General features: G+C 30.0%; 1 protein-coding gene across 1 annotated transcript in view; it reads left to right on the top strand.

Annotated features, from left to right (window-relative positions):
* The first annotated feature begins 237 nt into the window (after window positions 1–237).
* The window catches only part of LOC111626415 (NADPH--cytochrome P450 reductase-like), a 32,244-nt gene continuing 19,249 nt past the window's right edge, over window positions 238–13,232 (top strand). Inside the window, exons 1-2 of the mRNA XM_023369781.1 lie at window positions 238–396; window positions 11,879–12,101. Of these exons, the coding sequence (XP_023225549.1) occupies window positions 11,908–12,101 (194 nt within the window). The 5' untranslated portion in view covers window positions 238–396; window positions 11,879–11,907. The remainder of the gene's footprint in view (window positions 397–11,878; window positions 12,102–13,232) is intronic.

The raw sequence follows: 13,232 nt of genomic DNA, 5'->3' as shown, positions 1-13,232 counted from the left end.
ATATGCCTTGTTATCGAGTTGTTTTTCTAGCTTATATAACGGCCTTGATAAATTATTATTAGTTATAGTAATAGGTTAATGACTGTAGAGTTATCCAAATTGTAACATTTTGTCGGGCGGGATAAAAACAACCCCCCGAAAAATTACGTTAACAATATCCGATTTGCGTCACAGCATTTCGTTGGCGCTAGAGGTCGCACCATCAAGGACTTTTAGTGACGTAATTGCATGTGTACATAGGCTGTGTTACGACATACGGGAGTAAAGGGAAACGGCATTTCGTTCTGCCGATGCTGGAAAGGCGTTTGTGTTGATAACATTGTTGGATTATCGACGTTAATATAGATTATCTTTTGATTAAATACAGCCTTTCATTGCTAGGTACCAAAGCGAAAGGTAAGAGATTGTTAAAGCTAAGAATGTTTTCGGAATTTTTATAATTAAAACACGATCTACTTCAAAAATACGTGTAATTGCGGTGTAAATTAGCATTTTCCTTCTTTAATTCTATTATATATATGTACAGTATGTTACAGTTAATTCTAGTATATCTGATCTAAAGTAACTGAGCTCCATATACTCTGTTATGACGAAATCCTTTTTCAATATTTAGTTTCTAAAAAAGAAAACGGCATAAATCAGTCATTAGGTTAATATTTTTTCTCGTAGTCATCTGATTTCATAATGATCTGTAATGTCGTTTCCATTATCAAGGGTGAAACCTATTTTTTTCGATTTATCGTATACGATATATCAGTAAAAAACAAAAAAAATTATATAAATTGTGTATGTATATATCACACACACATATATATAGGTCATTAACAAATTACTGTCGATTTATTTAAAAAGTAAAACAACCTAAACACATTGACCTAATGAAAATATAGGAAAACTTATTTTTAAATATCTATTTACAAATTTAATAAAAATAGTTATAGTTAACATTATGTAGAGTTTTTAATTGTTAAATTTAAAATAATTAGTTCAATTAGATTTTATTATTTATTATTTTAATATTATAATAAACTAAACATTTGTTTTTTTTAATTGAAATGATCATTCGTATTTTTAGGAATTTTTCTGAAAACGTACACATACAGAATTGTGTGCTTGATTGTCTTGTAAATGTAGAAGTTTATATAACTTCTTTTTAGTGTAGTAAAAAAAAATTTTTTTTTGATTGCTTGAATCAAAAACAAATATATTTATTATTTTAGAATTGTACTGCTTTCTTTGCTTTTACTTCATATATTATGTTGTTTGATTGATATTTTTCACTTCCAGTAATAACTTCTACATAGGTTACATGGTGAATTTACGAATTTATTTATTTTTATTTATTTTATTTTATATATAATTAGGAACTGTCAGCTGTCAAAAGGTATCCACCCCCAATTAACAAAAGCCCCAACAATGAATTAGAGTTAAAACCAAAAAAATAAAGAATAAAAATCATGATTTATGAAATCACATGATATACATTAACACATTAATGTATGAAAAAAATATAGTGAAAACAAAAAAATTTAATAAAAAAAAACATATTGGATTTATATATGTGTATATAATTGGATTATTGGATATATATATATATGTAAGATAGTACAATGTTATTATAAGGATCAAACAAATATTGCATACATAATTATAATAAAAGGATAAACAAAAGATCATGAATACTAAAAGACCTAAAATCAAAACAAGTAAAATAAGTACAGTCAACCCTCTATAACACTGTTAACAATTTACAAATACGTGAGCCGTTCACAGCCCGGCACACATATTTGTAAAATCTAAGTGATTTGTACAACATGGAATTCATTTAAAACGGAATTATCAATAGTGTTATAGTGGGGGTCGACTGTAAAATAAAATTTAAATACATTACTGATACAAAATAACTTGACATTTTTTTTTTTTAAATGGATGAGACTTTCATGCAGTAAATGTTCTACTGGTTTTATACATTGATTGACTGGATATTTTTAGATAAAACTGGTGAAGGTATATAGTAAATCACTAAAATATTTGTAAAAAAGGATATGATCAAAATATTTTATACATTCTTTAAGTTTGGGAAGACCGATGCATACATGAACAACAGTGGGATTATGAGTTTGTGGCAAGTTACATAATTTATTTAATAATAAATACAATTTATTGAGTTTGTGCGAAAGTTTTGATATCAGAGATAAAGCAGCCATAAATCAGGTTGGAAGACAGTAATCAACTAATGACTAAAAATTGGAAAAGAAAATTGAGTATAATATGGGTTTATACAATATACCATATTTACTTGCATATAAGACAAGGTTTTTATTCATTTATCACAGCTTCAAATTTGTAGGTAGTCCTATATGCACGAGTGAAAGATTCTTTGCATTTTTGCAAATAATTTTTATGAACTGTGTATTCACATTTTTTACCAGATGCTTACCCTCTTGTATTTAAAAACATAAGTATTTTAACTGGGCAGTTTTTTTATATTGTCAGGAGTAAATATGAATAGCAATAGGAAAAGCAAAGCTTTTGAATTGAATTTCAGATTGAAATTCCATAATCACATGGGAGCCTAATATAAGTTTTAATCCATTCCCATGTGAAAACAGTTGATTATTCGGAAATCAAAATTCAGAGAAACTCATAAGTGTAATCGACAGAGAGTGGATTAGACTGTTAAGATTTGGCAAAAAAAGGTTCCTGATTATCCAGCTTTACATGAACAAATTATGTTGTCGATTTTTCATTAAAGTTTAAAATGCCAGTAATTTTTGTGGAGCAGTAACTAATTTAATGTAAATTTGAAAATAGAAAAAAGAGGACTAACACATCAAATGTGCCAAATTTAAGATAAGCTGGTGTTTGCTTGTTCTTTAACATTTTGGAATAACCAATTCCTTAGGGCACAAAAACACCTTTACAGCCTAAACAAAGGATATAAGGAGATTAGTACAGTGATGTAAGTTTGTTTATTTAATTTGAGTTGCTGCAACTAAATTAATTGCCCAGTGTTAGATACTGTGAATTTAATTTTTTAATTGCTCATTAAGTAGATTGTGTAATGCATCCTGTAATATATGCATGAAAGGACAAAAATCACTGACGTGTATATTGGAGGATGTATTACATAATCTACTTAATGAGCAATTAAAAAATTACAGATTTACAGTATCTAACACTGGGTAATTAATTGAGTAGATGAAGCAACTCAAATTAAATAAACAAACTTACATCACTCTACTAGACTTTATCTCCTTATACCCTTTGTTTAGGCTGCAATGATATTTTTGTGTCCTAAGGAATTGGTTATTCCAAAATGTTGAAGAACGTGACATCACCAACATATCTTAACTTTGGCACATTTGATGTGTAACTTTTCCTTTTCCCAATATGATAATATCACATATGTCTAACTGTGAGAAGTGCCTATGGGTAGACTCCTTTTGGGGGCTTCTGCAAGATGATACTGCATATGTTAGAGCAAAAGGTCTTGCCAACATTCTTCCATTGCATTCAGATCTATAAAAGATGATATATGCATCATCTGGAAAACTAAACCAAATATAGATGAGTTTATTCATTACATGAATAACAATCAATAAGGCCTAACTTGTAAGTCTCAAACTTGACCAGTCCAGTGATATATATGCTCACTTCCTGGATCCTTACCACTGCTTTACTCCAGAGATGTTGTTAGACTGTTTAAGGGTTGTTATTAATGGATCCATGAAGTCGTGTAGGGGTGGTTCAGAACACCAAATGATCAAAATGTCATTGTCATACCTCAAATACAATAAGATGTTGTTCTCAAAAGATGGTAATATGTTCTCTTCCAATTGTCTAACATAAAGTCCCTGGTACTCTCCTGGATTGGAGATAAATAGTTCCTTCAAAAGTAAAGAACAAGGAATGACAGATCAAGTGCAACAACTCCAAGAAGAATGAATGGTACTGTGAGGGTGTTTGATATTTATGAATAGAAAGTCTCATAGTTCACAAAAACATGGTTCAATCATGAAAATATATTTGAAATCCAATACTGTAAAGAATACTCATGGTCTTATACTAAGATTCCATAATCTCTGAAGTAACATGTCAGGGCCATTTACAAATGGGGAGGTTTCAAGGCAGAGATAAAACAATTAAGAATCCTCTCAATATACATGGTGGGTGATGTGGTCTTATCCACTATTGGTCTCATTTGTGTTCCTTCCTTATGCACTGTACTTTAGCAAACACAAAGATGCAAGGATTTCCAGGACTTGAAATTGAGGCATTCCACAAACAAATGACGCCAGCTAGAGGTGTGTTAATGAAATGTAGAACACTGGAGTGTAGCTTATGGGCAAAAAGTATTACCTATAAACTAATGGGCAAAATGTACATTTTGGAGTTAATTAAAGAATGAAGAAGTTCTAATCTGGTCAGGTTTTTGATTGTAGTGTAATAAGTCTTGATTAAGAGCAAAATTGGTAGTTATATTGATAGAAGAGAAAAATATAATAATCAAAGATCAAAAAGTTTTTTATATAATGTAAACACTGTTATTATTTTTTAATGAGTGTATCAAGCTTGATATAGTCATATTACATCCTAAGAGGACAGTTATGTGTTACTTTTGATATATATATATATATGTATATATATATATATACTTTTGCATATACATAGATGAGTAGTTTTGTATATATGTACAGTAGAACCCTGTGAAGTAGCTTCTGAAGAGACCACTAAAAAATCTTCTTAGGTGGGTAAATGTCTTATGCAGGAATTGTAAAAAAAGTAATTTTTATCTGTATAATCAATTTTATTTCAATATCAAGGTAATATAAAGTAGCATATGTATAGTGTAACATATAATAGTAAAATGCACTGACTATAGCAGGTGATAAAGTGACTAGTGTCAATATGATGTGTCAATAGTTAATGGACAGCACTGGATAGGGAGTATGTCAAAACAATAAGACTCCTGTTAATTCAGCAACCATCCCAGGTGTGCAGGTGTTTGATATACAATGTGATGAACATCTGGAGTCACTTCACAATTTTTATAAGTGATAAAGTTATGGTGAGGAAAAAGATTATGATTTGTCTTAAACAGAAACTTCTAATGGGTAAAAGGACTGATCATCAATAGGACTGATATTTTGAAATTTCTTACATGGGGAAAATGTGTTGTGGGAAATTTTAACATACATCTTATAGTATAAATGCCAAGACTGGAGAAAAATTGGGCTTATTATGTGGGAAAACCTTTCAGGCAGAACTTCTTAAACATGTTCTATTGTATATACACTGTATATCTGAGAAATTAGAAAAATAATAAAATGAAAAATAAAATAATAAAATACATTTGCCTATTCAGTGAAATGCAACTAATATTAATGAAAATAATGCATTGTGATGGTAAACTTCTTATTAAATTTATCATTGTGATTTATATAGGATTGTTTTGTATATACATGTATATGTACAAATATTCACATAAATTAAACCTAAATATATATTAAACATTGTTTAATTATAGCAAAATTATATGAAAGCAATTAAATATAATCTATATTACATATTTCAGTCAGTGTTTACAATAAAATAATAAAACAATTATATTTTTAATTAATATTGTCTCTTTATTTGTAGAATTTTGCCGGATGATAATTTTAATTTAATCAAAGAAGACAGTCTGTCCAAAAATATCTTTTGAAAACCACCTTTATTCTAATAGGACAGGATGAAAACTCAAGACATCTATAAGACCACCAGTTCCAACTTTTTACTTTATTGTTTTAATTGGATATTTTTTGTGTGTTTTTTAAGGAATGTTTTAACCTGACGACCTAGTAGCCTCAAAAGAAAGGTCCGGTCGTCGAAGGTTCTGGAACACATGATTAGAATAAAGGTGGTTTTCAAAGATATTTTTGGACAGACTGTGTCTTCTCTGATTAAATTGTCTCTTTAATTATAATGTTTATTTTTTGTGTACTGATAAATATCTTATTTCAAGTAATTTTATTTTAAACGTTTTCAATGTATATGTTAATGGCTCATACATATTTTATCTAATACTTTAAAATTGTGATTTGAATGCGATGGGTACTAAAAGTATCAATAACTGAAAAATTTTTGTTCTGTAAATGCTTTGCTGGATATTAAAGAGTTGATGTCATAAAATTTTCAGACATTATCATCATAAAAATGAAATCTTCACCCATAGCACATCAGAAAAGTTTCTCTTGGTTTCCAAAATCTCATCTCTGTACTTTCTTGTAGTAATGGCACCCAATGTAAAAAAAGCTGGTAAGAGCTCTTGCACAACTTTCCTGACATACAGGAACTTCCAGGAAGGAAGTCTAATAATTATCAATTATACTATGGTATACAATTTAAATAATAATAAAACTTTTTACTTTTCCAGCTGTTTACTTTCCCTCTGTTATATATAACAGGTCTGTCAAAAAATTTTTACATATTTTGACTTGAGACTTTGTAATATTGAAAAATGCAAAAAAAAAAAAAATTGGGTTTTTTTTTCTGGATGTATGGACAGATGTTAGTAAGTTGGCACAATTTTGTTCATCCACTTTAAAGATTAATAACTCCTGTGTCTTTTGTTGAAAATTTCTAGTATTTTGAAGAGAGGTTGGTGTATTAGGGACACTAATGCTAATAAATTTTGGTGGTAAAAGGTCAGAGTTGAGGAGATAGAGGGGGAGTTCATGTGTCATATCTCAAGTGGGGTCAAACTTAATGATTTTACTCATTATTAGTATTTACAATTTTTTTATAAAACTCATCTCTGTCTTAAAAACAAAGCTTTTTGCCATTTTATAATAATTAATAATATGAGATTTTATTTTTAAAATACTTTTTATAACAGAAGGCACCACACATAATTTTAATTCTTGCCAGGAAACTTATATTAATTTTATATTGGCTTTTAACATGCCTCAAACCAAAACTTATCATAACGACTACAAATGACTTTAATGTGATTTAAAGTTATTTGTGGTCGTTATAAGTTTTGGTTTGAGGTATGTTAATAGCCAATAAAAAAATTAATATAGTTATCCAAACAAGATGCAATTTATATTAGAAAAGTTATGTGAATCATTGATGAATAAAATTGCAACCCAATAAAAAAACTTAAAAGTCTTATTATTAGGTTGCAATTTGAAAAAAATCATAGCTATAAATTCCCATTGTCATCTGTCAGTCTTTCCTTAATCTTGAGAACAGAGTTAGATATATGGAAGACGAGACCAGATATGGAAGCCTTAGGGGCAGGAGGTCCTGATTTACTATATACAAACTTCCAATGCAAACCAAAAGTCATGTTCAAAATTCCCCTGAAAGGTGACTGGATGGATGACTGTCACGATTCCATTGTTAAAGGGAAAGTATGATATACAGGGACAAGCCACTACTAATTTGAGGCGAAAAGCATATATTTTAAATTAAATATATGATTAAAAATTGAATCCCGGTATTGTTACGATGTCACAATAAACAATTTCTCTTGTTTCTACTGTTATGCACCAATTACTCTTGTTGTTTCTATACGGCAACGCAAGTTGCGGACGAACTACCGAGAGGGATGCCTCCCAGGAGACCATTCTAAGAGAAACTGGCTCTTATTTAGATGTAACAGATGTGAAGAAATCCCAGAAAACTTCATATGTCTAGCTTCGTTGATGAGGTGCGAATCCACGACCAACTATAAGTGTTTAGTGGTTTAACAAATTGCATAAGTATAGAAATAAATACCTCAAAACAAAAAAATTTTATTACAGTTTCGTTATAAGATGCATTGAAAAGTAATATATTATTATTNTTAGATTATGATAATTTTTCTCTTTTTCAAAAAGTATGTAAAAAATTTTGTATTGTGCCATCTTTTATGCAATTTTTTAAAATAATTTTTTTATATTGTTAAAAAGATAAAAGCCTTATTTTGGATGTAGAAGTGAGTTTTAAATAAGTTGTAAATGCCAATAATGAGTAAAATTTTCACTCTCTGTCCTACTCAAGATATGACACATGATCCCCTCTATCTCTCTCTTGACTTATAATCTCCAAAATTAAATAATATTAATATCCCATATATAAAAACAATCTTGCCTAGTTTCAAAATGTTTAGTTCATTCAGCCCTGAGATATAATGCAAAATAGATGCCAATACATACACAAACAATTTTGTTTGAGATTTTTTACAGTTTTGATCTCATGGAATCATTAATCTTATTCATTGGATAGTCATCATTTCCCCAGTTTTTGGATCAGAGAGTCATTCTTTTACTGTGTAAGCGTCAAAAGGAAAATGTTTCTTTAATTCAAAATATCAACACAGCATACATACATAAAACAAATAATCAAAAAAATAGAAATCATTACATAATTTTTGGCAAAATTTTTGTAAATAAACTTTCAAGACAACTTGTCACTTAATTAATGGAGTAGGGAAGCAGCTTACTTACCAAACCCTCATGACAATCTTTTGCAAAAAGGTCTTGAATTCAGTTTGGGGAGGTCTTAGTTTCTAATTAGGTGGTAGAGATTTGTGCTTGATGTGTTTTGATCCTCTTCTGTGAGAAGATGTTTAATAATTTCTGTGCAGTATCTGTTGCAATTATTTATTAGATGTTCTAGGCTTTTGTGGTGCCCACCATTGGCCAAGTGGTCTTTGTACCCTGAACACTGGGAGTTTGGTTGTGGTTCGCACCTTGCTCAGACAGGCTGGTCATGTGGAGTTTTCTGGGTTTTCTCCATGTCTGTAACGCCTAAATAGGGGCCAGTTTCCCTTAAAAAGGGTGATCTGCCTAACTCTGGGTGATCTGCCTAGGGGGGATATCTTCTGGGAGGTCTCCCAGAAGATATCCCCCCTAGGCAGATCACCCAAGTGTTGCATTGCCATAACATAATCTAAGCTTTGTGTGTTTTCTCCAAATTCACAGGCTATGTTAGTGATGCCACCTTTTCAAAGTCGCTGACCCAGATGGGAGGTCAGGTTTGTTCGAACAGAAGTTCCTGATGCATGCACAATGTCATTTTACAATGCGAAGAATAACCTGCATGCAAATCAATTACAGTGCACAGATAATTTAGCTCTATTTGAGATGTGTATGATCGTACATAAAAAAAAGAAAAAAAAGGTTGACAGGTTGCTCCACGCTACACGTCGGCATAAACAGACTAACATAGCAGAATTGTAGATGAGTTTCAGTGAGTGTGAGTTCTTTCGCCGTTAAAATAATATAAATTTGTAAAAATATTTGCAAGAACTTTGTTTCATCATAATTTCACAATTTCTACGAAATTCCCGGACAAAATTAATAGTTCACCCAGACAGTGAGTCAATTCCCAGACTGTCCAGGTGAAAACCGGACTGGTGGTAACACTAGGCTATGTTATGCTTTCTGCCTATTGTGAAATATTCATTGATATTACAATGACCAAATATATTTGGGTCCTTAGGAGGTGGTTCATGGAGTGTCAAAAAATTGAAAAATTCAAAAAGATTGAGGAGGGTCAAAATTTGATCAGTTACCATACTTTCCCTGTGTTTTTTATTCTACTAGCTTACCTGTCGTGCATTGCTGTGATCTCAGAAGAAACGAAATTCAAGCAAACTCGTTATGATAAAATTAAATTTACATTTTATCATTTTTATTGAAACTTATTATTATTCATTTTCATCGGGAAAACATTTCAAAGTGTCATTTCAATTCTATTTATTTATTGGAGTGCTTGTGGATACACAATATTTTTTGTTTTTCCGTCTGGTGCGTATATGAATAAATCAGAAGGTTTTCCGACGCGTGAGCCGGCCACGTACAGTTGTCCATGTGAGAAGCACGGATTCTCCAAATTTAGCCCATACACTTGCAGCGATTGTCAGAAGTGCGATATTCCCCATTTTTATATATATATTTTTAATTCTTTATAATTTTAACTATTTAATTGCTCCTTCCTCTCTTCCTTGGCATGTTGTGAAATTTCTGATAGTTGGATAATAAACCGTTTTATTGTAATTTGTCTTTTTAAATTATTTTGAGTTGATATTAAAATTTGGAAAAGGGGATCCCTAGATTGGTAAAATAGGTGAATTTCCTCCTACAACTTCGGTTGTTGTTTGGGGTACAGTTAAGGTTTTAACAAAGTTCAAGCGAATACATAATTAGCAAAAAAAAGTTGAAATAAAGTGATTAAACAAAAATTATTACAAATATCGTAAATAACAGTTCACAAATGCATATATAGAGATATATTTGGAGGGGGAAATGGTCTTCACAATTTGAAATCGATCGCGCACGCAGTGAAATGCATGTATACACGTGCGCCATCTATCGTAGGATAAATGTACTATGCCAGAAACCTTCGCAGGAGTGTATTAAAAAACTTCCCAAAGCTTCATGGCAATCGTACTATGCCAGAAACCTTCGCAGGAGTATATTAAACAACTTCCCAAAGTTTCATGGCAGTCGGATAAACGGTGTGGTGATGCATGAAGGACAGACGAACAGACAGACATACATTCATTTTTATATATATATATAGATAATAGCCAGGAAAGTAAAATGTAGAGCTCAATGCTGCCATTAAAGTATAATACTACTCCATATTATGGTGCCATCACTGCAAACTGGTGTCTTTTCACAATGTTCATGGGGCTGCATTGAGTTTTTCATTCTCTCTACATTCTAATCTAACAAGAATCATTCTGAAGACAATGACTAGACTCCTATATATGGATTGGATTAATTTGATTATTTTTTGGAAACAAATGTACAAAAATTTATATTTTTCATAATTTTCTTTAAAATAATCTGTTTTAATAAGTTTTTAGTTAATATTTGTTAGATTGTATTCATTGACAAAACAATGATAGATTGTAGGAATCCATGAAAAATTTTGAGAATTTATAGAATCCCCGTTCAAGATTACCATTTTGAGGATGCTTCGGAGTATGTACATATTACTTTCCGTACTGGATCATTAAAATTAAGGACTTTCCACCACTGCTTTAGCATCTTATACGTTTGTCCTGGAGGTGGCACTTGGTATGGACAAAGTTAACTTGTCTGGTTTGTATTTAAAATGAATGGAGTTATTAGAAACTTATAAATCCACTAGGAGAAATAATTGTACCAATGCATAGGATGAAGAGACCACAGCTAATGCTTGGAAATTGTTTGAGATCCTTTAACTTGAAAGGGCAATGATATCCTGTAAGACAGACATTGCATTTTTATTTCTATTTAGTTAACTTGTTATTGTCTCATATGTTTGACATTGTTTACTTAATTATATACTGTTCTATGAATGTTTAAATTTTTCATATGAATTTGTGAAAACTATTCTTTTGACATTTGTAATATTCCTAATTGTAACAAAATTAAGATCATTAAATATGGTAAAAAATGTTAGCAGTAAACTGATATGGTGTTGTGTGTTATTTATATAAATATTCATTCTTATTTCACACGAAGAAGAAAATAGTTATTTTTATGTGAAATTTAGTCATTAATTATACAAAATATTTTATAAGGATAAGGTTTTTTATATGAATAACTAATACTTTATCACTTAGTTTTGCTAGTATTACATGTTGTTATAATGAATGGTATAATAAAATTTCATCAGCAAATTATTATTATTATTTTTTTAAATAATTCATTAATATTCTCTAATCTTAAAATTTATAATTTGGAGGAAAACTTAAATTAACAAATTCTGTAAATATAATGAGGAAATAAATAAATTTGTAATAAACTTGGTTATTTATCAAATTAGAGGTTTGAATCTAGTGCTATAGCAATTATAATTTATATTATTGTCTTTCTAAACTAAAACAAATAAATAAATTTATATTTTTCAGATATAAAGTGTGTACATAAACCAAGAAAAATGTTTCTAACAGCATCAGAGATACCAAACTTAACGGCAGCAGAAAGACTAAAACCGACAGAAGCCAATCAACCAATGTTTGGCGTTGTCGACATAATGATATTAGTTAGTTTATTTGGTCTTGCAATCTATTGGATGTTTTTAAGAAAAAAGAAAACATCTGATATGGAATCTTTCAAAACTTTTTCTATTGAGTAAGTAAGAAATTTATGAATTATTAAATTTAGTAATTAAATAATTAATCTTGCTGAAAAAAAAATATTTAAGCTGTTCAAGTAAATAAAATTACAGTACTGTAAAAATAACTAAATTGTAGAATTGGCTATAATTAAATATGCTTTATAAAGTTGTACATTAACAATTTATAATTATAGCATATTGTTAATTTACAGAACATATATGATTATAATAATATAATTATTATAAACATATATATATATACAGCCATAAACACACACTGGTGACCAAATGAAAAGTTTACTTGCAAAGAATAGAATTAGCATATCATGAACTTGCTACATATCATTAGAAACATTTGAGTTTTAGACATTTATTTATTGCAGACTCTAGAGCAGGGCTTCTTAAACTATGGGTCGCGAGATTTTAATGCAAAATATTGAAAATAATTTGAGAGTTTGAAAATGGCACGCTGTGTCATAGGTTTCGTGAGTTGTGCTTTGTGTCAGTTCTGGTGCAGCGAGACAACGATTCAGCAACACTGTAGTGTGAACTAGTGTAGTGTTGTCTCTTTTCAGTGAATTCAGTTGTTTCTGTTCCATTGTAACACAAGAGTGAACTGTGGTAGTACACCATTATTGTTTTTGCAAATTTATATATATCTTTATTTTATATTTTTTGGGTCGTGAAATAAATAACAATCATAAATGGGGTCATGAGTAAAAAGTTTAAGAAGCCCTGCTCTAGAGCTAACATTCAAAACTGCTCACTGTTAAGTGAATATGTTTGTTGTAGTTGAATGTGTTGGAAAAAAAATATATTTATTGCATTTAATTATCTTGGTTACTCATACATATAAAAACAAAGAATTGAATTGAATACAATGATGTAAAGTGATTCACAATATATGGATTGACCATCAACACAATTGGAATGTCAGTTAAGTGTTGAAGGTCAAAGTAAGGATGATTACATCACAATTCAGTAGAGACAACCTTGTGTAAAATTTTACTGCAGTAGGAATTTCAAAGTTTTTGTGCCTATGATTTGTTATCTTAACATAAAAATTTTAACATCTTAACATTATTAATTGCAAAAAAATCAAATAAAAACTTTACAACTGCAAGTTTTTATTTGATCATCTTGTA

Source organism: Centruroides sculpturatus, unplaced genomic scaffold, assembly GCF_000671375.1.
Source record: "Centruroides sculpturatus isolate CEXI.00-Female unplaced genomic scaffold, Cexi_2.0 scaffold111, whole genome shotgun sequence".
Taxonomy (NCBI): Eukaryota; Metazoa; Arthropoda; class Arachnida; order Scorpiones; family Buthidae; genus Centruroides; species Centruroides sculpturatus.
Note: the sequence above shows the minus strand (reverse complement) of the source record. Positions and strands in the feature narration are given on the sequence as shown.